Here is a 25,499-nt window from a genome sequence, read left to right as displayed (position 1 = left end):
GCGCTTGGTTCAGCCTCTTCGGGCGAAGTCAATCTCCCAAGGGGCTTAGTCGATTGGTTGCTTCCAAAAAGGTAAGGGAGGGACGTGGTAGTCCCAACACCTATGTAACTCAATCTGATTGGTCTTTTTATGTTGTGAGGAAGTAGCCAACGATTTTTTTTTCCCTCTCCCACGCTCACCTTTCCAATCAAAGGTGAAGGTGTGTTTTGAACAAACAAACTTGCCTACTATTGAGCATACGAATTGTATACATAGTAATAGATCTCGTATATTCACCAGTAGGCGAGTGTGCTGATTTGGACCTGGCTGAAATGTAATGTGAATGTGAATGAATGACTTACCATCAACAAATGACTCGTGCTAGACCATTTGATTTTCTGTTTCATATTTATTTAATTATTTATTTTGCGATTGACGTGAACACTGATCTGTCTCAGAAAAGAAGTATTGTCAAAATGCCTTTTGGTGACTGCATTCTGTTTTTACATAATCAGCTCAGACTGTGCAGTCCACAAATATCCAATTGTCCAAAAGTGACAAATTGCATTTGAAATTGGTTAAAAGGCAGCTTTGATTTTAGGGTAACATCTACATCCAGTGATATATATATATACTCAGCTGACTCATTGAAGCCCTAATGAGTAAATCATCTGGGTCTGGGCCTTAGTAATCATCTTGTGACAAAGAATAATCCAAAAGGGTTCCCAAACTTTTGCACAGGGCCCTTTTCCTATAGTGACAGTAAAAATGAAAATAAAAAGCAAACATGCTTTAAAATGTGCAGAAATGTTTAATGTTTAATTCTGTAACATTTACAGTTCAGGTTTGCTTCTGTTCACCGATATATTAATTACTTTAGATTTTTTCAAATGACTGCGTATGAATATGAAATAATATTTTGCACTTGGGTGCAAATCTGTTGCAGTCGATAACTGCATGAAGTCTGTATGCTGCGTATCTTCCCTGGTGATGTTCTACCAGGCATGTACTGGAGTCATCTTCAGTTCCCATTGGTTTCCGTGTATTTTTGCCAAAAATCCTGTTGGTTTTAACAAGTGAATTGCATGCTCAATTGGATTCAGGCCAGATGATTGAGTCATGTGTCTAGGGTCAATGCCCTGCTGCAAGGCGAAGTGCTGTCCAATGAGATTTTGAGGCATTTGGTTGGATCTGGAGCAGATCAGATGATTTGCTACACTGCAGAATCTTCTGCCATGAGTCCCATCATCACTAAAGACAAGTGAGCCAATTCCAGTGGCAGCCATACATGTCCAAGTCTACCTTAACTATGTTTCAAAGACGAGGTGGTATGCTTTAGATCATGAGCAGTTCCTTTCTTTCTTTTTCAAAACCTTTCTCTTTCCAACAATTAGGTATGGATTAGTACTCATCTCATCTGAACACCACTGTTTTTTATCATAGCAATGCAATGTTTCCAAATGCACTCTCAGTTGAAGCATGTTTCATGTGATTCTTCTACCCAAACACAACAAACGCAGGAACTGTCATTGCTACACTGCCATCATTAATTCCATGGGTTTACATCTGATTTTACATCTCATGCCAAGAAACCTATATATCAGCATAACAGTCCAGAAAATTAACCAAAGCAGTATAGCTGTTGCTGAGGTGAAACGTGACTTGTTTTCAGTAGTTATCTCTACGCACAACATGACTTGTGTTCAGGACACTGCAGAGGTACATGCATTGATTAATGTTCTTCAACAGCTGTCCAGGGACTTTATAGTGCTGCTAATACTGTAGCACTAACAAGCATTGGATTAATTTTAAGTTTTAATTGGCATGGTGCATGGATACCTGTGAATAGGCTACGCTTAAATCCAGATTATAACAGTATGAACTTAACTTGTGTGACGTCCTCACCATTGTTCACAGTGACACATTGTAAGTAATTCCAGTGTGGTTGGATGGCAATGCTGGGTCCTTCTAGACGAATGGTGAGGTGCTTTATGTCAGGTTCCACACAACATGAGACTCTGCTTACATTTTCTGCCAGTAAGCAGACCAAATGTATGTTTCTCACCACACCCCTGAGCTGAAGGTCAACAAGGGACAATGGCAAGACAAAGCCCTTTGTGTAAATGTCTCTGGTCTCTATTGTCTCCCCTCCAGCTTGGGAGCAGATCCCTTGAAATTTAAATTCTTCAGAAAATAAAAAGCCCATCCCACCCTGTGCATTAGGTCTTCATAAAACATCCCAAAAAGATAATTTGCCTCTTTTAAAATAGGTTAGCTTTGAGACAAGGCAGGATAGACACAACAAGCTACCCACCCATTCACCGTTTCGTAAAGCTCTACAAACCTGTTGACTCAGTTTTAACAGTCTTTGAACTGAATGGTGAGTGAGAGAGATACATTCTTAGGAATGTCATCATTATTTCTGCAGTACTTCTGGCAAGGCATTTGAAACGTGATTGATTTACCTTCTTGACTTTAGTCTTTAGGGTTAGGGCTGTTCTTGGTATTAAACAACCATTTTATAAAATGGCCAATACAGATTGGCCTATGGAAGAAGAAAAGTTTAGAGGACATTTGTCAATAATGCACAGCCCAAGAAAGGCCTTTCCCTATTTCATTTACATGTTTTGTCTCAGATGTAATTTACATGCATATTGTATAAATATAGAACAATTGGAGTATTGTGCCCTTTTCTTTGTTAGTGTTTACATTCTCTGAACTCTATGCAGTAAATTAGAGCCACTTCTAAGTCAAAGAGGACGAATTACAATCGCAGGCCTTTAGTTTCAGAGATTACTTTCACAGAAAAACGTACACACGCTCATATGTACTCGTGTTTGGGCAGAAAGCCCAAGGGAAACAGGTCAAACAGAATCACCTTTCTTGTGAGTAATTTCTGTGACGCCTTCTGTCAGGTATGACTGTGTGAAAGAGCAATGACAAGCATAGCTGTTAATGTTTTCACAAAAAAGTGAAAAAGGAATAAAGCCAGAGTGAATGGCGACCAGGAGGTCCAACACAGGGGTGGATAGTACGCGACGGGATACAGTGAGATCAAAACTAATCGGAGCACAAGTGAAACCTGACTCCACCTCAGTGACTTCAGATCATAAGCTACAAAACCGGGTGAGCCAGAGAGACGAAGGCACCCCATCAAGTTCAGACAAGAAGTTCTGCACAGTCAGTAAAATGTAAGTGCATACTTACACACAAGCAGGCTCTCTCTCTCTCACTCTCTCTTCAATTTCAAAATGCTTTATTGGCATGACATATTTTTCAGTACATATGCTGAAGCTTGATAAGCAATCATAAAATTAACAAAAACAATACACATAATATCAATACAAAGATTAAAATAAAGCAAACATAGAATGTATACTGGTACTAAGAATGCTACTACTAATTATGTCCTGCACATTATCATTATAATGCTATATTAATAACTACAAATATACATATATATATATATATATATATATATATATATATATATATATATATATATACAAATATACATTATATCATTATACATTATATATGAAGCTGTGGCAGGTAGCTACATATTGTGCTGCCTTATGTGCACAGCTCCTTTCCTCTCCAAGAAGGATTTATATAGGGTCTGTGGTTGTATTTGTCACACTGGGTGAGGAAGTGCAGCGGTGTCTCTATTTCCTGTTTGTCGCAGCGCGAGCACAGCCTCTCTTCCCTGGGCAGCCAGTCTGTACTTTTTCAGTGTTTTCCTGAGTTTATAACTCTTCACTGTGGTCAGATAATCTGCTTTTTAGGGCCAGATAACATTCTAATTTGTTTTGATTTTATTGCCCAATTATTATATATCTGCTCTTCTCTCAGGTCATTTGTGCATGTGTGGATGATGATGTGTTTGGAGGAGCCAAAATCAGGCTGGGACAGAATCTGAAGCACATCCTTGGTTCTGGGACACCGAATCTCTGACACTTTTTGGCCAGGAAAAAGCTGCTCCTCATTTATAAACTTGAGGGGTTTTGTGTTTTCGGCTGTGTGGGCTCTGTGGTGGCTGTTTTTGGTGTGGGTGTGTTTTTACCCTCAGTTTGAGGGGCAGGTGCCTTGTTTTCCTGGTTGGGCTCGGTCTGTGAAGGGGGTGAGGGGCTGTGTGACGGTGTGGGCAATGCCAGGGGCAGGGGCAGGAGCAGGAGCAGAGTTAGTGCCAGAGGCAGGAGCAGGAGCAGGGGCAGGGGCAGGGGCAAGGCAGGAGCCGGGGTAGGAGCAGGGGCAGTGATTGAGTGCAGCTGCTCTCTCTCTCTCTCTCTCTCTGTCTCTCTCTCTCTCTCTCGCTCTCTCTCTCTCGTTAAGTGCTACTGACGTGGGTTGAGACTTACCTTACATATCTAGTCTCTAGCAAAGAGCTTATCAAGATATCATTTCAAATTTGGAATGGGAATTTCGATTATTTTGTGAACTCGATTTCAAGTATTTGTTTCCCATGTGAGCAAAATACAATTTTCTTGTAGGAATAATTTCTGTGGTCACAGAAAGAGCAAGTGTGAATATACTGTATTTACAAACATGCACTCACTGAGCACTTTATTAGGAAAACCTGTGCACCTGCTTATTCATAAGATTGGCTGTTAAGATAATCACGTGGCAGCAGTATGGTGGGTCAGGAGCTTCAGTCAATTTTCATATCAACCATCGGAATGAAAAAATAAAAAAATAAATCTAAATGACTTTGACCGTGGAATGATTGTTGGTGCTGATCTCCTAGGATTTTCTTGCACAACAGTCTCTAGAATGGTGAAAAAAAACCATCCAGTAAGCAGCAGTTCTGCAGGCAAAAAAATTCCTTGTTAATGAGGGAGGTCAGTGGAGAAGGGCCAGACTGGTCAAAGCTGACAGGAAGTGCATGTGTCTAAAACAGGTCTAAGTGTATGTGTATGTGTTTGTGTGTGTGTGTGTGTGTGTGTGTGTGTGTGTGTGCCGTGTAAATACACTCAGTGAGCACTTTATTAGGTATTTATTAGACCTATCTTTCCATTAATAATCTCTTTCACAATCGACCATCGTTACCATAAGTAGCTTCACATATAACTACAGGAGAGTTCATGGCGGAATTAACAAAGCTGGTTGAGGAAAACATTAAAAGCAAAACTGAAAATAATTATTCTGTGCAAGCAAATACCAAAAAGCCAACAATGTGGTTCATAGCTCAATTCCTCTTTTCCTTCTTTGGCGAAACTCACCTAGAGGGAAGTAAGAAACCTTACCACAGCAACTAGTTACCACAATCTACAGTACATGTGGCTGGATACGTCAGTGATGGCGACTAGTTTAATTACATTTTGCAGCAATTTACACTTCAGCTATATTCAATTCATTTGTGTCGTGGTTATTGTAGTTAATTCTTTTTTTATCATTTTGAGGTGTAGTTAACTGCAGGAACCAAGAAGCACTATGCTCCACTACAGTTGGCAATGGTCAACTGCCAATTGCCGGCCATTGCTGGTTCTCCTCACTGAGCTGTACAACAGCTGTGGAGGTACAGAGGATTTCTGAGCAGAATTACACTTTAATTTCATTGCAGGTTAAAGCAGTGTGAAATCAAATGACATTACCTATGCAGACTCTAAAACTGACTAGGAAGCAATGCTCTTGTATAGGCAACTTGATACACAGGGCCCTTTTGTTTTTACACAGCTGTAAAGCTGAATGAGATCTTACAGAATGGTCACTCCTTGTAAATGGTAAATGGTCTGAATTTATATAGCACTTTGATCCAAAGTGCTGTACAAATGATGTTTCTCATTCACCCATTCACACACACTCACACATGAACAACGATTGGCTGCCATGCGATGCATCAACCAGCTGGTCAGGAGCAATTGGGGGTTAGGTGTCTTGCTCAGGGAGACTTCAACACACCCAAGGCCCGATCAAAAGTATCTGAAATGAATGCGTCAATTTCATAAAACAGAGGCAACATAATGGCACACGCAGACTGAAGGAACTTAAATACACAAACTGTTAATCAGATTTCGAACAGTGGCATTCAAGGTTACGAGGAATTATCTTCACATGGGTTTAAGTCGGCATCTGTAGACACTTTTGTGTCTGTAGTGTACTTGGTGCAATCGTTTTCAGAGCCTCGCCTTTTTGACATAACAGACAACTCTTTGGCCCCGTCATCTGCTCCTGAGATAGAGATGTGGCGAAAGAAACTCAGTATCCCAGTGGCCTGGAGGGAGCCTCGGAAGTGTCGAGCAGCGAAGACATAAAGCAGGGGATTCACAGAGCTGCCGATGAAGATCAAGGCTCCTGCCATGTAAACCGTTGCATCTCTGGCAGTCTCCAGACTGTCTGCCATGCTGGGATTGGATTCCTGTATGTCGATGATGACCAGGGACAGCACATTCCCCACCTGGTGTGGGAGCCAACAGAGGAGGAAGACAGCAACCACAGCAGCGATGAGGGCCGTGGACTTCTGCTTGGTCCTGAACGTCAGCCGCTTGATTTGGCACAAGAGGCAGCCGTAACACACCGCCAGGACAGAGAATGGCACGACAAAGCCCACCAGGATCTCCAGCAGCAGACACGCTATCTCCTGGCCGGTTGAAGAGTACCGCCTGTACAGGCACTGCACTTCTCCGTCCTCCTCGTCAACAACCTTTGTGAGAATGGCGGGAATGCTGAAAAGCAGAGCCGCAGACCAGAGGACCAGCAAAACCTTGCTCAGAACGTTCTTTTTATTCTTCCATCTGAGGGAGGCGACGGGGTAGCGCACGGATACGAACCTCTCCACGCTCATGACGGTGATGAGGAACACGCTGCTGTGCGTGCAGGAGTAGATGATGTAGGTCATGGCCTTGCACGCAGCCTCGCCGAAGACCCAGGAGCGGGCGAAGGCGTATATCCACAGCGGCACGGTGATGAGCACCAGCAGGTCGGCCGCAGCGAGGTGGAGGATGAGCGTCACGGTGTGGGAGCGGCGCTTCATGTGCCTCAGGATGGTCCAGATCACCAGCAGGTTCCCCGGAGCACCCACCAGGAACGACAGTGCCAGAATCACACAGGCCCCCACGATTCCCCCTGATGCACCTTCGGTCATGGTTTCTTTGCTTGACGACGGGCTGGAGATATATTCGTGTTGTGCTCTGATCGTGAAAGAGCAGACTGCATCAAAATCAGGCAGCCACTTCCGTTTAAATTTACTAAGAAAAACAGGGAAGTACCTCAAGACACAGAAAGACATTCTTAGTCACTTTAAGCTGATCCAGACTTTCTGGACAGAATCATTTTATGTATTTATGTATTTCTACACATTGGAACCATGATATTTTAGGATAAATTATTAGGACTCATAATAATTCAAATGTTCTCATGGATTTATTTTGAAGATAAAATACATGTTCCAAGCATTTGCTATGTACTGTACTGCTATGGTAGAATTTTTTTAGTTTTTATTGACCATCAGACATATGCTAATAGTCACTCGTTATATATACTATTTTCAAATATAGGAGAGCATTTGTCTTCTGGCACTTGCTGTGTGAATACATGAAAACATACAAGAAAATAAGTTATTTGATGCATATTATGAAGAAAAGATTAAGTATTGTAATTTTCTCCAAATTCTTAGTCCAATGCATTTATAAAAATCAAATGCTTTGTTTTGCAATATTTGTATCATTTAATGAAATTGAATATATTCTACATATTAACTCCCATGGACATAAACAGTTACATCCTATCAGTTTAAAAAACATTCCTCCATTTCTTCTCAATATAACATAAATGTATTTTAAGGAAGGCTATTCAAAATAATATATTTCTATGATGTATTTGAAACAACCTGCCATATTTGCTGTACAAAAACCATTCACAAGGATCAATCATAATAATTTTGTAACAATGGAGGTGACAGTGTTAAATGGGATAATTTCTTTTTAATTCTACTCATTTTGCCATTATGAATATGATTTAAAAAAATAAATAAATAAAGTTGAAATTGAGGGAGATAATTGCCCCTGGCTTATGTTTTACAGCATGCCACTGAATGGTTTGAAAGCTTTTTGGTTGGGCTAAATTTTCACAGCTGATAGCAGATTCAGTCAGATACTGCATACATCCAGATTTGATTGAGTTTGTTTACACTCACATTTGTTTAATGTTATTGATGCAGTTTGGCTCGTTCAAAGGTGTGCTTGCCAGCCCTTTTGATTTGTAGGTGTGCGTGGCAATCTCCTGAAACACCCTCACGAGTCCGGACTCTCTCAGACTGCTCCAGAAACTCTTTGCTGCAAAGACATACGACACAGGATTAGCTGAGGTGCCCCAGAGATGAACATGCCAAGATAGAAGGTAGTTCCCGTTGCTTTGTTTCTTATTGTCATGTCTTGTTTCCCACTTCCCCAATTTCAAGTCATGGAACTTAGAAGACGCAACCGTAGACTGCTGACAAACCAAAAGTAAACCATTGACACTGTATGGTAATTGCTGCTGAAATTTATTTTAGAGAGAGTGATCATTTGTATATTATTAGAATGGCTATTGGCAGAAGAGGTTGCCACAGTGATTTAACATTGAGTCAAGGCACGAAAATACAAAAAATTTGTGGACATGATATTCGTTTAACTACAGTAATTTATCTAGTTAGATTGTAGATCTATGGAGATATCTTAGTACGAGTGAGTTTCAGACTACGTTGGTTAATAGGATACACATTTTTGGAAAGGAGGCAGATAGACGGCCAAATTCTGTCTAGTAATAAGAAAAGTTTGGTAGTCTAGAGGAGACTTTTATATCATTATATTTTAATGTTTGCACAGTAGGTGGCGGTATGCACCACTTTACTCTGTGCCATTAGTAGCTGGCATTTTAGACATTTTAGTTGCTGTCTTTTAAACACATAAAAATATATTATATGTTGTCGAAGGATGGATTGCTAATACAATTGTCAAAGTTAGCTTCAGTCCATCGAGGTCAGGGTGGGTTCTCAACTGTCAGCTGTGGCAGGGATTGATAATGCAACACCATTGTGTGATTAACCCAGTATGCTTTAATATCATGATCAATTATATATTTCAGAGGCTAGGGCCAGGGTTTGGTGTTGCAGATTGCAGTGTGCTGATTGCACCTCCAGGCTGGCTTCCAGCCCTAGAAGTAGCAACTGAGGGACTGAGACTTTAGTGGCAGAGGGGGGTGGGAGCAACAGGAGAAGGGGCGACACCTGTTTTTGATGCGGCCTAAAGTGCAGCACAAGCGGGTTTCAGTGGTAGGCATCAGGAGGGATGAAGTTCTTCTGACCTGGCTCAGGCTGGGCCATTGCGTGGGACTTTAGATGGTAGGGAAGCATTCGGATAGGATGTGTGGGGACTCACAGCATGACATATGCAGATTAGTCTTGACATTTTTGTGTTCGACTCGGTTGCATGCAAATTTCTGATGTCCACTAGGTGGCAGTAATACTGTCCATGTAGACTACTCTCCAAGTCAATATAGCAACCTCTGAAAACTACTATGTTTGGGTGAGGATTATTAGTTTTGTATTACACTGTGCGTCTTATTGGGGGTTACAAATGTATCTTCACCTTTGGGGTGCTGAACCTGCAGACCATTGAAGAAGTGGCAATATGCTGCATGTGGTTTGCTGCTCTTACGATTTAGCTCTGCATGGACTGCTATTGATATGTATGTTTTGTGAAATGTTTGTATCGTGGGGTCAGCTGTTACAGTACTGTAGGTGCAGCCAATCTGTTCCATCTGGATTCATGATCTCAATTCTAGATATTCAATCTTTCAATGAGCTGTTGAAATGCCTGAATCAAAAAAAATCTGCTCTATTTAAGGCCATTGAATCAAAGGTTTTAGTATCTTTCCAGGTGCGTTGCCTGTCATTTTAGTTACATTTTACATTTTACATTTTAGTCATTTGGCAGACGCTTTTAATCCAAAGCGACTTACAAGTGCATAGGTTCTACCATAAGTCAGAGCATCACATCCAGAAACTAGCAAAATACACAGGAAATTCTGTTCTAAACATAGTTGTCATCAGAAGTTTTTTTTTGGGGGTTAGACAAGGATAGGGATATCAGAAAGGAGGGGCAGGGGAAGTCAGGGGGGAGGACTAAGGTAGAGTTTGAAAAGGTGGGTTTTGAGTCTGCGTCGAAATAGGGGGAGGGATTCTGCTGTTCTGACAGTGGTAGGCAGGTCATTCCACCACTGAGGAACCAGAACGGAAAACAGGCGTGAACGTGCAGCTCGACCGCCAGGTGCACGTAGAGAGGGAACCGTAAGGCGACCAGAGCTGGCAGACCGGAGTGGTCTAGCTGGGGAGTAGGGAGTGATCAGGGATTGTATGTAAGGTGGGGCAGTCCCCTTAGCAGCCTGAAATGCCAACACTAGGGCCTTGAAACGGATGCGTGCGGCAATGGGAAGCCAGTGGAGGCCAATGAGAAGCGGGGTGACATGAGCCGACCTGGGCTGATTGGTGATCAGGCGGGCTGCAGCATTCTGGACCAGCTGGAGGGGCTTGATGGCACACGCTGGGAGACCGGCTAGGAGGGAGTTGCAGTAATCCAGGCGGGAAATGACGAGCGCCTGGACTAGGAGCTGGGTGGCTTTCTCAGTCAGGAGATGACGGATACGGCGTATATTATACAGAAAGAACCTGCAGGTTCTGGCAGTGGAGGATACTTGTGGAGCCAGGGTGAGGCAGTTATCAAGAGTCACCCCAAGATTCTTTGCCGTACGGGAGGAGGAAACTACAAAGTCCTCAACAGTCAATGAGAGGTCAATTGACGGAGAGGACTTAGCAGGGATGTAGAGAAGCTCAGTTTTGGCAAGGTTGAGCTTCAGGTGATGGGAAGTCATCCACGCAGAGATATCAGCCAAGCAGGCAGAGATCCGTGTGGTGATTTGGGTGTCGGGGGGGAAGGAAATGAAGAGTTGGGTGTCATCAGCGTAGGAGTGATAAGAAAAGCCGTGGGAAGAGATAACAGAACCAAGAGACATGGTGTATAGCGAGAAGAGGAGAGGCCCAAGAACCGAGCCCTGCGGGACTCCAGTTCGTAGGGGTTGAGGGTCGGAAACTGCGCCCCTCCAAGTCACCTGGTAGGAGCGACCAGAGAGGTAGGAGGAAAACCAAGCGAGTGCAGAACCTGTGACACCCATCCCAGACAGCGATGAGAGCAGAGTCTCATGGTTGACTGTATCGAAGGCGGCTGATAGGTCGAGGAAGATGAGGACAGAGGAGAGGGATTTTGCTTTAGCAGAGTGGAGTGCCTCAGTGACCGCGAGCAGGGCGGTTTCAGTGGAGTGGCCACTCTTGAAGCCAGACTGGTTGGGGTCATGGAGATTGTTGTGGAGAAGATAAGTGGACAGTTGGGAGCAGACCGCCCATTCCAGGGTTTTAGCGAGAAAGGGAAGAAGAGAGACAGGCCGGTAGTTGTTCAGGGCAGAGGGTAGAGGGTAGTTAGTTCTGATATAACCATTTAATCTATTTTAGACTATTCACATTCACTCTCCTTGAATGCTGATATGCACTGGCACGAGCAGCTGGGTGCAACCTTAATATATAATGTTAGTTTGCATTGGTGTCCTAAGTGATTTGTATATTAAGGAACCACACTGATGCCTCGAGGGCTCAAAACAAAACAAGGAATCTCAGTTATGATAAGCAATGTTTATTGTATACTGCAGTGTCATCAGTGCTATCTTTTGGAAAATAGTTTTGCTTTGTAATGTAACTATTACGCCATTTAATAACCCAAAGTTTTTAATGTGTGTGTGTCTGTGTGTTCATGTATCTGTGTGTCTATCTGTCTGTATGTTTGTCTGTGTGTGTCTGTGTGTTCGCAGGTGCGTGTCTGTGCCTCTGTACTCCCTCAGCTCTCCCTGCTCTGTCCCGCTCCTGTCCTGCTCCTGACCCTGCTGCTGACCCTGCTCCTGACTTGCTCCTGACTTGCTCCTGACCTGCTCCTGTCATGCTGCTGTCCTGCTCCTGTCTTGCTGCTGTCCTGCTCCTGTCTTGCTCCTGACCTGCTCCTGTCGTGCTCCTGACATGCTACTGTCCTGCTCCTGACATGCTACTGTCCTGCTGTTGTCCTTCCTCCTATCCCTGCTCCTGCTACTGTCTTGCTCCTGATATGCTCCTGTCCTGCTCCTGACATGCTACTGTCCTGCTCCTGTCGTGCTTCTGACCTGCCCCTGCCCTGCTGTTGTCCCTCCTCCTATCCCTGCTCCTCACCTGCCCATGTCCTGCTCCTGATATGCTCCTGTCCTGCTACTGTCCTGCTTCTGTCCCTGCTGCTGTACTCCTCCCGTACCTGCTCCTGTCCCTGCTCTGGGCTGGCTGTGGGCTGTGTGCTGGTTGGGCGTTCTCATGGAAAACACACTATGACATTTATGGCTGCTGAGTTTGGTAACAGCCTGAATTTGCATGGTCAAGCTCATTTGATTAGGCCATAGCTGATTTTATATTGATATACCTTACTGTAGCTCCTGTTCCATTTCGCACAGAGGGAGGTTTATTCGTAAGTTTTCCACATTGGCAAACTGATACTGATACCATTAATATTTACAAAGCAAAGCTTGTACCCAGTTATTAAAGAAAATCAATAAATTTTGTTCAGAAACAAATAATTCAAAAGTGAAGATGGAAGTATTTTCCATATTTCTCATAGTTTTTGTCTTTGCAGTGTCTTCTATGGACTGTAACTTGACATGTTAACACGCAATGAGTGTGCTTGGAGTGGCTGCTCTCTTTTTTTGCTCGTTTTCTCTAACCACAACCACAACCTTATGATATTGCTCTGGACCCAGTGCGGTTGCCATGTGACTTCCTGTACCTGCTGAGGGTTCATCGCCTGGATTGGCATGATTATTTGCAGTTTCTAAATTATTTTTAGTTCAATAACTTTTGTATGGATTGAGCATGCTGTCGGCGACCTTTGGGTTTGGGAACTTTCGGGTTTATGATCATTTTTCCGTACTTGATTATGTATTCCTGCCCATTAAAAATATCAGAGATATTCACACTGTCGTGCTGTTTACTTTCATTAGTCTGACCCCAGGCAATGCACATAGCCCTTTTATGGCCTAGGCTTGCTTTGTCAAATGTGGGAGTTTTCCACCAGATACCTTTTTTCCTGTGGGCTATGCATGATTAATGTTTGAACTTGAATAGTCACTCTGTTGCAATGGGTGTTGTTAAGGTTTTAAGTTGTCTGGATCTAAAGGGTATTAGTAGGCACTAGAGGTGAATTGGTTCTTCTCTGTTGCATATGCCTGATTCATGATAAGAGTTTGGTGGGACAAGTACCATTGTAGCATTCAGAGCCCTGTGGAGAATGAATGTATTGCAATCCCTAAAAGGTGAGAAGAGAGCTAAACACATGTCCACAGGCACATTGTTGTTTCAAAGAAACAGCGCATTTATTACATTTGTAGCATTTGTCTGTGGGTCAGCAGCCATAATTAAATGAAAGGAATATTTAGATAATGCGGCATTAGCCATAGTTCTAGCCCCTAGAGTATTCAGATTCTAATGGTAGCCTGCTTCTGCATAGATGGTACATTACCTTACCTAGGCAGGTATTGTTCACTCTAAGCTGCAAGCTGGCTTACTGTAGGATTTTACCTTCCAGCACATCCTCCATAAAATATACAACCAAAGGTCTTCTTTTGAACCAACCAACTAACAGCTAAGATGCACACACCTATGTCCCCTTGCATTGTACCTTGGTGTTAACAAAACTGTTCACAAAACAGTTTGTGTCCGCAAATAGTGGAGTTTTGCACAGTACTACCTTAATGCTGTTGACTACTACAGTATTGTTTAACTAGTATAACTAGTATTGTTATGCACTGCAGCATCTCACAAATAAGAGCTACAATTGAATATCTGCTATATCTGCTCAGCTTTGACTATGACTGGTGAAAGATGAGGCAATTAGATATACTGAGCTGTACCTGACAGCTCTCGAGGCAATATACAAATATTTATGTTTTAGTGATTCATTAGGTTCTAGGAAATATTGAACGCTTTGGAAATGTTAAATAATTGAAATGTTAATGTAAACCAAAATTGGTTGTACCTGATATAGAGTTGGTTAGTTGTAGTCATATCAGTCCAGTTTCACCAATTTATGCATTATGTCTGAGAATGCAGTTATACAGATACCTTTTTTGTTTGTTTGGATTGCTGAAATTTACTTCTGAGTTGACTCTTTTGCATTGTGTCCTTTCATCAGTGTGATTTATTTATGTGATCAATAGAGGATGGGCAGTATAGGACTCAAGCTCCAGAACTCCAGCTCTCTGAGTGGGCAGTAATGGTGCTGGAAGTGCAGTGGTAAGACCTGGGCAAGCACCTTGGGCAGACAGAGCAGATCTGTCTCACTGGAGATGCACTTTAACTTCACCCCGGCACTGCAATGGTCACTGACTTCCTCCTGCCTGTTGTCGGCTCGGTCAGTGACTGACACAAACCAGCAACTGTGACTACATCACATATGCCAGAATAGCGTAGTTTATGAAGATTACCACTGTGGCATGCTTTTGGATTTTATGCAGTTGTAGTTTTTCATTTATACCACAGGTCAGAGATGTAGAACTGTATTTGTCAAGTCAGAGCAACCAAACGTTTTTACGCAAACATTTTTGTCTGTATGCCATCATATAAAAACTGTCTACAAACCATATATAGAATACAAATTGCAGTTGAATTCATTAATCATTGATTAAACGCATCCAAAATAAATATGAAAGGTCAAGAAATGCATGGATTTGGACATTTACGGAAAGCAGCCTAAATTGCGCCTGTCATCTTCACTCCGTGTACTGGATGGCCAGTCAGAGAGCACTCCAAAGCGATAAGAAAATTTCCGGTTGTTGACTTCAGATAGCAATTGGCGATTCAGAAAGCGGGGTGTGTTAATTCAGACTGGAGTAAGACACCGTGTACAGCCGTTTGACTGTCAAAGGAGCTACGCGGGATTGTAAAGTAAGTCTGGACTTATTTCAAATGAATTCGTTTGCCAATAGTAATTCAGGTGATCCACCACGCAATACCGCTAGTATTGGTCATTGCGAAGTTGTTTTTTAATGCAAAGCATGCTACGACCTTAACGATCTACGATCTTAATGTAGACTACTAGAAATAAACGCCAAAGCTCCGGAGTACAGTCTTTGTATACGTTTAATTATATACTACCTTCTATTGCTATGCAATACTGACACATTGTATTAATTGTTCCTGTATGGCCACCAGATCTGTTAAAAATCAGCCCATTACGTACAGTAGCCTATTAAGTGTTTTGTTCACTTATTCATACAGCAGTCATTTTGTGGGGACATCAATGAAAAACTATACCACGAGCTTGTTTTCTTAGATGTTGCCCTTGATGTTGGCCAAACGGAGAAAGCTCAACTGCATCCAACCAAGATTGATTGCCTTCATGTTATTTACAATGACTTCAGGGACTCATCTGAAGGAGAGCGCTTTGGAGTTAATGACGAAATATCCCTTGGTTGATGGGTAAATCTTGTTATTTTGCAGGTCATTACATTGAAATCACTTCTGTTCATTTCCGTTTGTATATGCTGTTTACTTCACAAGTACTTCGATATAAATGTCTGATGCCTTCCTTAGTAATATGAGTCTGTACAGAGTTGCTAGTAAGTGGCTTTGCGCTTTGCGGGGTATGTATCCTTATAAGGGCCGAATTATAAGAAGCCAAGTTTCTAAAAATGTTTTCAGCATTTATATGGTACTATTGACATTGTCATATATCTGCTCCAGACTCCATCATTAGCCTAACACTTAAGCATTCGCATCTGAGGATTTGATCCGCTGACTTATTTGCGAATTCAGCTGAATGCTTGTTCTACAGATCTAAATAAACTACAAAAGTAAACACAACAACAACAACAAGAAAGAACACCAAAAAATATTTTCTAAATATATTTGGAGGAGAGGCGTCTATTAATAAAATGTGCTGTCATTTTGGCATGGTGAAACTATATATATATATTTTTTTACTTTAACCACATGTGAAATGTTTAATTGAGGAACCCTTACAAAAAATGATCACTTTTTACTTTGCAGTTGATGGACTAGTTTATTTATTTATTTATTTTTTAGATACATTTGAAAACAAGCTTTTTCTGCACAATGCACTTGAGCATGCACATCACATTTGTATTGGAAAGCTCAGTCCATGCCAGGGTGTCAGACTCCAGTCCAGTCTCCCGTGTCTGCTGGTTTTTGGTACATTTCGGAACAAGTGAATAATTTAGGTCATTGATTTGCCAAAGGGTCCACACACCTTGTTCTCAAGGCCTAATTGGCTGCTGATTGAAAGGAAGCCACAAAACGTACAGACACTCTAACCCTGCAGGACTGCAGTTTGACACACTGACCTGGAGAACATCTTGCACGAGTCATTCGGAAATCTACAGGGAATGTGTAAGACACCTCTTGACTGAATCTGTTTTAAAAGTTTGAACTATGCAACTTTTAAAATAATAGTTTTCTTGTGCTCATTTTCAAAGGCATAATGATCTTGCCTTACAACTGAGGATTTTTCGTAACAACAGACTTCGCCAAATTGACCTACATAATTTCAGCAATGTTGCCACAGACATAAATCGACTGAGAGCCGGTCATGTTGGAGGACAGGTAATTTTGTTTTTGTGTGTGTGTGTGTGTGTGTATTGGGGCCACTATAGCTGCACAATCAACTAGGTATTGTTGTCACAATGTCATAAAAGATAAATATTCTAGCCAAGCCACCGGTTACAGGCTCACCACACTGCTCTCTGTAGGCAGGTTGGCAGCTGTAGGGTCAGGAATCCCTAAAACACTTCACTATTACTGGCTTTGCCATGCCTTGGCCCCAGATAGCATCTGAGTGTTTGAGGGAGTTTCTGGTAGGATTGACACTCCTGGTGGTGGAAGCGAGCATTATATTATGTCTTGTGATACAATCCATTGGTCATTAGTGAAGAATATTTGAATATGAATATTTCAATGTAACCTGACTATTATTTTGTTTTCAATTTTTGTGATTTGGATATGTGACATAATCACTTAATTTTCTTTCTTTATTTTACCTTTATTTTACCAGGAAATAGTCCACACAGAGATTTACATCTCTTTTACAAGGGAGTCCTGGCCAGAATGGCTTAAATTAGAACAAATAACGCAGATGTTGCATTACACACAGCAAGACACAGAAGAAAATAGACGCTATACAAATAATTTAGGCTAAAACAAGTAAAACCATTCAGGTAAAACAAGTGCATACAGTGTCCATTGCATCACCGATAAGCAGTTTTACATTTTCAAAAGGTATCAGTGTATTAAGCTTGATTTTTTCTTGTAGCTTCTTCCATGCTGAGGGAGCAGCATAACTGAAAGCTTTTTCACCAAAAACAGTACGTACTTTTGGAACATTAAACAAAATGGCGTCACGTGATCTCAATGCATATGGATTTGTATTTGTCCACTCTAGCACAGAACTTAAATATGGTGGGAGCTGACCAAGGACAGCCAAAATTAACCAATGGTATTGGCTAAGTGCTGAGAGTGAGAGCAGTCTAGCTTTCAGATACAGGGTACAGTGATGTGTGCAATAAGTGCAGTCAGTCATGTACCTTAATGCTGCATGATAAACACTGTCCAATAAGCTCAAACAGGATTTACTTGCACACATGTAAACAACTCATCCATAGAAGCCGCAAAAGTATACAATACTGTGTCATCTGCATAAAAATGAAGATGGGTATTTGTCGCTTTTTGACCCAGTTCATTTACATAAATAGTAAACAGGATAGGGCAGAGAATTGAAAATAAATCCTTCTTGGAGTGTGGAACTGTAAATGATATTACAGTTTGCTGGAGGATTACGTAGAATTATGTTCTGTACAATCAGTCAACTAGTTGTCCAATTCTGTCCGTTTGTTTCATTTAGCTTTTAATCAGGGGACAACCAAGAGTGACACTGCTTCAGCAGTCCAACACGAGGGTGGGGAGCGCACGTAGCGGACAGGAAGGGGATTGATGTCAATCCAGATTATTTTCCATAATAAATCCCTGGTGGTGGACGTGTCCAGTAACTCCAGTTCCATATGCCAGCCTACACCAACATAGCTACACACCACTCCCCGCAAGCTCATTTTGGTACATTGCATTTACATGTACATTTTTGTCATTTGGCAGATGTGGTGGGAATTTTAATTTATTCCTGTAAGGAAACACTCAGAGACAGAGACAGTAAATAAAATCCAATCTTTACTATGCGCATAGGGTCCAAGTTACATGCAAAAACAAGGACAAAGGTTCCAGGACCTTTGTCTGGATATATGTAGGCACAGAGCGTAACAAATGTACGCCCCTTCATTAGTATTCATTAATATTTCTGATAATCAATATTCAAAGACAATCCACCGCTCTTCTCCTTACTATAGATTGTTTATTCATATCTCCCCCTTCAATGTATGTCATGCAGATACATGTTCTCAAAAACATTGAAGCATGACGTGTACGCAGGGGCCTGTGCAATTAACTGCGCGTCTGAGAATAATCTATTTTATCTTGTTTTAACTCCCTACTTCTCGGAAGATAATCTCCATAGTAGCTTCAGTCATGAGGTATTATGTTTTTGGTTCTGCAGGCTCTCAGGCACCAAGACAAGATAAATCAGTACACACAGTTAATGGCCGTGGCCTTGGAGGCCCATGGTACAGACAGGGAGAGACATCTCCACTCACACAGTTACAGAAAATAATATTGAGTAGCACAAAGCAAGTTATGATACTTTAATAAGTGTGTATACTCTGGATCATTTCAGCATAAGCAACCAATAATAGTATAAGAAATTAGTAAAGGATAAGCAATGAATAATATGATAAGTAATTAATAATGAAATAATCACATGAATATATAATTTCAACAACAGCAGATGCTTTTAATCCAAAGCGATTTACAAGTGCATAGGTTCTTCCACAGGCTAAAGCATCAAATCCATAACTAGTAAAATTCACATGAAGTGCTGCTCTAAACAAAAAGACAGTCATCGTAAGTGCAAATAATAATTTTTTGGTTGGGGGGGGGGGCTAAGGTATAGTCTGAAAAGGCGTGTTTTTAGTCTGCGTCGAAATAGGGGGAGGGATTCTGCTGTCCTGACAGTGGTAGGCAAGTCATTCCACCACTGAGGAACCAGAACGGAAAACGGGCGTGAACGTGCAGCTCGACCGCCAGGTGCATGTAGAGAGGGAACCATAAGGCGACCAGAGCTGGGGTGACATGAGCCGACCTGGGCTGACTGGTGATCTGGCGGGCTGCAGCATTCTGGACCAGCTGGAGGGGCTTGATGGCACACGCTGGGAGACCGGCTACGAGGGAGTTGTAGTAATCCAGGCAGGAAATGACGAGTGCCTGGACTAGGAGCTGGGTGGCTTTCTCCGTCAGTTAATGAGAACACTTAGAACCAGAAAAATAAACATGAATGCTACATTAGTTGAAGAAAATGGGAACAAAATGTTGCTAAATGGAGCTTGAATAGATTACTTGTCATTTTGTGGGTGAACAGCCTTAAGTGGCTCCATCCTGTGCCCGTCAGAGTGCTCTGCTGATGTGTATATTGTTTCCTTTTTTTCTTTTTAAGTTTGAGATGATTCCAGACTCATTGCTGACTGATTTCAATTCCAGCATGTCATATACTGGCACAAAAAGGATGTAGGAGGTTGTTGCAGACAGCGTTGACACACAAGATTACTGTAAACAGAGGAAAAGCCATCATTCTTACTCTCAAAAATACAATGTGCAGTCAGGCAGCAAGAAGGAAACAGATGGCCCATTTATAAACTGTAAAGGAATCTGAACAGACTAACAATTAGTATTAGTATAAACCGGAACAATTAGTATAAATCGGAAGTATTTACCACTACACAGTTTAAACCTATCCTTGCACAGCTATACAGTACATGCAATACTGTACATGTACTGTACATGAGATCAGAACTGTACACAATATTCCGTGAGGGATTTTACATGCTGGTGAGGGTGCCTACAAGGATTGTAGGGAGGGTGCCTACATGGATTGCCAACTTCCATGGCACTGTAATTATCTCACATTGTACACTGATCACAGTCCTTTTGCCTTAGCCTTGCAGAGTGAATGTACTGTATGCATATACAATATACACCTATTGCAGGAAAGGTTTTTTCATTTAACCTTTTAGGGCAGGTTGACTGAGCACACATTCTTATTTTCAGCAAAGCCTAGTTAACACCCCCCCATAAACCCCTTCCCACCTAACCTGCATGTCGTATTGGTGCTAGTTGAAGACAGAAAATGTCCTAGCATGTTAATGACAGCTACACTGATACTACAGTACAGGAACAGTACAGGAAGTAAGCAAAGTCATGGTGGACATCCAAGGTAAGGTCACTTAATAGGGTGATGGTCCTCAGTGTGTGGCCTTTGTGTATTTCCCTGGTCCTGACACAGAGCCCCCTGCCCTGTGCAGATGTGTGTGTATTTCCCTGGTCCTGACACACAGCCCTCTGCCCTGTGCAGATGTGTGTATTTCCCTGGTCCTGACACACAGCCCCCTGCTCTGTGCAGATGTTTTCAGCCTATGTGATGTGTCCGGCTCAGGACAAGGACGCGGTCAGACTCACACTGGAGCAGATCGATGTCATCCGTCGCATGTGCAGCGAGTACCCGGAGTTTGAGCTGGTCACAACCGCCCAAGGTACAGTGCGCCTGATCACCTTCCCGTAAAATCCTCAACTGTCTTCCTTCAGTGCATGCTTTGTGTCTGCTTGTTTTTGAAGATAACGTGAAAATGAACTTTCCTGCGTTCTTGTTCTGGAAGGGTTTGATTCTGGCTTCCCTGTTTGCTAGGTTGGATGAAATATGAATGCTCTTTAAGATAATATGTGAAAAGTTTCTTCCACAATATCATTTTCAGTATGAAAGTATTTTTTATGTATTTAATTGTTTTGCAGTTACAGTAAATTGTGCAACTGTTAGTTATGGCAGAGTAAGTATTTTTTTAATCTTCAGCAAACCTTCAGGCCCTTTATTAATGTGTGGGGCTTACAGTAATGTCAGCGCAGACTTCATGTGGAAAATATATGCTTAGACTGTGGTGAGTTTTGGGGGTGCATTACGTGGGATTGTAGTTGTGCAAGGCTGACCGGAATCATTAACAACACCATTTTATTTTAAATGAAGCACTTATAGTAATAATTCATTTCCTGCGTGCACAATGTCTGCAATCGACATTGAAACTGTTTTCCAGGAAGCCTTTTCCATTGAGTCAGCACATCTGCTGACAATTAAACCACAACTCTTGACCTGTCCAGTACAGTACTGTCTGAGCCATGAGTCTCAATGTTTCACCTGGACTTCATTAGCGCCAGGGGAATTATCTTACTGAAGAGTATTTAAGGCCAGTGCTGCAGGCCTTCAACACTTTTGTGTCCAACTGTTCACTCTTGCGCAAAGCCGGTAAAGCACAAGGTAGACTCTTCGTTCACGAGTCAGGTACTGTGCTGGTGTGTATTTCTATTGCAAAGTAAAAAGGTAAGGAAGGCGTTCAGTTGTTAGTGTTGTGTTCACTGGCGCCTTCCTAATGGGTCTTTATTTCCTTCTTTATTTTCGGGCTCGTGAGAGCCTGTGGTAGAGGGACGTTGTCCCCGGTAATGTATTTTGGTTGACATTTTTATTATAGGGTTTTATTTTCATGCCTAGTATTTTGTCGCTAGGTTGTACTTCATTTTGATCCTCGGTCTGCGACCGTCACTTATCAGCACTTATTTTTGTTGGGTGTTCGCCCTGTTTTTCTAAGGGTTGTTTTATTTTCTAAAATCCGTTTTTGGCTTTATTTCGACTCTAAAGGTTTGATCGTGTTATTTTTCTTTCCCTCCCCCTGTCCCGGGAGAAGTTCCTCATTTAATTTCTGTGTATCCCTGTTCCGCTTCCTCCTGGGATTTAGATATAAGGGCTTAGAAGGGTTTTACCCTTAGTCGCTTCTGGCTCTCCGCTCCGGCCCCGACCTCACAGAACACAAAAGCCACTATGGAGAGACCAGCGACTAGTTCGAGAAATGAGATGGGAGATTCTCCGCTTGAAGCGGTGGTAGCCGCCCAGCAGGCTGCTCTAGCTAGGCAGGAGCAGGCACTGCAGGCGTTGCATGCTCAGCAGGCTGCTACCACCGAGCAGCCGACATTAGTATTTCAGCGCCAGGATGAGATCTTGGTCAGGTTAGGTAGGCAGCAGGATGTACTGCTGGGGCTCGCCGATAGTTTTCGGCAATTGGCGAGTATGGGAACCGAAGTTACAGTTGCTGCTGCAGTACGGGGGAGAGGCGGGTAAATGTAGGGGGTTTCTCTCCCAGTGCCTAATTTTTTTTAAAGCTCAGCCCTCACGCTTTTCGACTGAAGATTCCCGTGTGGCGTTTATTTTGTCGTTATTGACCGGGACTGCTCTGACCTGGGCGGATCCGCTGATTCAGGCACAGTCTCCTCTAATGGGTAACTCCCAGCTCCTTATACAAGAGATGACACAGGTTTTTGATCACAATGTCACGGGCAAAGAGGCGGCGGCCGGTTAACTTGGATAAAGCAGGGAACCCAGAGTGTTGCAGAGTTCTCCGTGGCATTTCAGGCTCTGCCAGAGGAGTGGGCTGACGAACCGCTTATGACTCTGTTTACGGTCATATTGTCAGATGCTCTGGCCACCATCTCTGAGCACATTCGTCACGTTAAACTAGTATTGACGCGTCTTTTAGAGGCTCGCCTTTTTGTTAAGGCGGAGAAGTGCATGTTTCACGCAAATTCCGTATCTTTCCTCGGGTTCATTGTATCAGCAGGCAAAACCGAGATGAATCCGGCAAAAATTACTGCCGTGAAGAATTGGCCCACCCTGGAATCTATTAAGCAGGTGCAGAGATTCCTGGGATTCGCCAACTTTTATCAGCGTTTTATGCACCGTAGTCGCGGCCATTACCGCGCTAACAAGAAAAAATGCTCCGTCGCGTTTTGTTTGGGCCCCTCGTGCAGAAGCGGCGTTTGTGTAGCTTAAGAAAACGTTCTGTTCGGAACCTATTCTCATAAATCCGAACCCGTCACTGCCATTTATTGTGGAGATGCCTCCGTGCTGGGGGGTGGGGGCTATTCTCTCACAACGATCTCCCCAAGACCAAAAGGTGCATCCCTGTGCGTTTTTCTCTCGGTTGCTGTCTCAGGCCGAGAGAAATTACGACGTGGGGGATAAGGAACTGTTAGCGGTGAAATTAGAAATGAGTGGCGTCACTGGCTGGAGGGAGGGGAGCATCCCTTCACGGTTTGGACAGATCACAAGAACCTGGAGTACATCCAAACCGCTGAGACACGCAACTCGCGTCGGGCCCGCTGGGCGCTGTTCTTTGCGCGTTTTCTGTTTACCGTGACGTACCCTCCAGGATCGAAAAACACAAACCAGATGCCTTCTCTCGAGTCTTTGAAAAGCCAGACAGAGAACACACCCCTGAACCCATTCTCTCTGGGGCTCAAATCATGGCGCCAGTTATGTGGGAGGTTGAGTCGGCAGTGCGGAGAGCATTACGCCGAGAGCCGGATCCAGGAGGGGGTCTGCCTAACTGCCTCTTTGTGCCCGCTGGGGTCCGGTCCCAAGTGCTACAGTGGGGACACGCCTCACGGCTGGCGGGGCATCCCGGGGTTCACCGCACCGAAGATTTGTTGTCCCGACAGTTCTGGTGGAAAAGGACATCCGTGAGTTTGTGGTCGCTTGTCCGGTCTGCGCACGCAGCAAGGGCTCCCACCGTCCTCCATCAGGACGGCTACGCCCGTTACCTGTCCCGAGGCGCCCCTGGAGCCACATCGCGCTGGACTTTATCACGGGGTTGCCACCATCAGAGGGTAAAACGGTCATTCTAGTTGTGGTTGATCGGTTTTCCAAGGCAGCTCATTTTGTAGCACTGCCTAAATTACCATCGGCAGTGGAGACCGCACGGTTGGTGGTCGACCACGTATTTAGGCTACACGGTCTGCCTCAGGACGTGGTGTCTGATCGTGGACCCCAGTTCGCTTCTCGGTTCTGGCGGGCGTTCTGTTCCCTGTTGGGTGCCTCGGTAAGCCTTTCATCTGGCTTCCACCCAGAGACCAATGGGCAGACGGAATGCACCAATCAAACACTAGAAAACACGCTCTGGTGCCTGGCAGTTGCCAACCCCACTTCGTGGAGCCGCCAACTCACGTGGGCGGAGTACGCCCACAACACGCTGCAGAAGGCATCCACAGGTCTCTCGCCATTCGAGGTGCAGTTTGGGTACCCTCCGCCACTGTTCCCGGAACTGGAGAGAGGGGGCGAAGTGCCCTCTGCTGAGGCCTTTGTTCGGCGGTGCCGGGCCACTTGGAAGAAGGTGCGGGTCGCTCTCTTAAGGGCTACGGCCAACCAGAAGAGGCTGGCCGGCAGGCGTCGCCGGTCAGCGCCCTGCCATAGGGTGGGGCAACGGGTGTGGTTGTCCACACGGGATCTGCCATTACGGGTTGAGTCACGTAAGCTCGCTCCTCGATATATAGGGCCATTTAAGATTATTAGAAAGATCAACCCTGTCACGGTGCGCCTCCAGCTGCCCCGTTCTATGAGAATCCACCCCACATTCCACGTCTCCCATCTTAAACTGGTGTTAACAGGTCCTGTCATTGCGACGGTCAGTGCTCACTTATCAGCACTTATTTTGGTTGGGTGTTCGCCCTGTTTTTCTAAGGGTTGTTTTATTTTCTAATAGCCATTTTTGGCTTTATTTCTGTTTCGACTTTAAAGGTTTGATCGTGTTATTTTTCATTCCCTCTCCCTGTCCCGGGAGAAGTTCCTAATTCAATTTCTGTGTATCCCTGTTCCGCTTCCTCCTGGGATTTAGTGGCGAACACGTTTGTGTGTTCGCTTAGAAGGGTTTCACCCTTAGTCACTTCTGGCTCTCCGCCCAGCCCTGACCTCACACTCAAGCAAATCTACAATAGCAGAAAAAATAACCAAAAAAAAAAAAATCCAGTTTTTAATGTTGCTTTTATGTTGTCTGCGACACTGTATTGCTGCTTTCTTGGCCAGGTTTCCCTCGAAAAAGAGATCATGTAATCTTAATGGGACTCACCTGGTTAAATAAAGGTTAAATAAAATAAATGAATGAATTATTGTGAAGAGCAGTGTGCGGTGTGTTGCCTGCAGCCTTGATGAGCTCTAAGAAGATTGCTTGCCTTATCAGCATAGAGGGAGGCCACTCCATCGACAGCAGCCTGGCGACCCTGCGCATGTTCTACCAGCTGGGTGTGCGCTCCATGGCCCTCACACACACCTGCAACACACCCTGGTGAGGAGACACTGCCACCGTTGATTCTGTTGAAAACAGAGGCTTTAAAGAAAGTAGGTGAAGTGTTCTCCTTCATCTACGAAAGAGGGCCCAGAACTTTTCGTTCAATTCTGAAAATCCATGCGTACCCAAGCCCAGCAGTAATCAATTAATCAATCAAT

The 25,499-nt window shown here is 43.4% G+C and overlaps 2 protein-coding genes across 8 annotated transcripts in view; one reads left to right on the top strand and one right to left on the bottom strand.

The window, feature by feature from the left end:
- The first annotated feature begins 18 nt into the window (after positions 1-18).
- The window catches only part of dpep2 (dipeptidase 2), a 28,651-nt gene continuing 3,170 nt past the window's right edge, over positions 19-25,499 (top strand). For 2 of the 7 annotated variants that reach the window (XM_061221524.1, XM_061221525.1), the window contains exons 1-5: positions 14,832-14,956; positions 15,345-15,490; positions 16,507-16,633; positions 20,586-20,715; positions 25,197-25,338. In XM_061221524.1, the coding sequence (XP_061077508.1) occupies positions 15,345-15,490; positions 16,507-16,633; positions 20,586-20,715; positions 25,197-25,338 (545 nt within the window). In that variant the 5' untranslated portion in view covers positions 14,832-14,956. Of the gene's footprint in view, positions 72-8,179; positions 8,314-14,831; positions 14,957-15,344; positions 15,512-16,506; positions 16,634-20,585; positions 20,716-25,196; positions 25,339-25,499 lie in introns of those variants that run through there. The other 5 variants (XM_061221526.1, XM_061221530.1, XM_061221527.1 and 2 more) reach the window with 5 other exon arrangements.
- On the bottom strand, positions 5,010-8,213 carry LOC133111316 (C3a anaphylatoxin chemotactic receptor-like). Its single transcript, XM_061221531.1, has 2 exons — positions 8,111-8,213; positions 5,010-7,106 (listed from the first exon to the last, which is right to left on the bottom strand). The coding sequence occupies exon 2, from the start codon at positions 7,058-7,060 to the stop codon at positions 6,011-6,013; it is 1,050 nt and encodes a 349-aa protein (XP_061077515.1). The 5' UTR covers positions 7,061-7,106; positions 8,111-8,213; the 3' UTR covers positions 5,010-6,010.

This window comes from Conger conger, chromosome 15 (genome assembly GCF_963514075.1).
Source record: "Conger conger chromosome 15, fConCon1.1, whole genome shotgun sequence".
Lineage (NCBI taxonomy): Eukaryota > Metazoa > Chordata > Actinopteri > Anguilliformes > Congridae > Conger > Conger conger.
Note: the sequence above shows the minus strand (reverse complement) of the source record. Positions and strands in the feature narration are given on the sequence as shown.

Bases quoted from the DNA above. Each gene is read 5' to 3' on its own strand.
- LOC133111316 (XM_061221531.1), bottom strand. From the start codon at position 7,060: ATGACCGAAGGTGCATCAGGGGGAATCGTGGGGGCCTGTGTGATTCTG.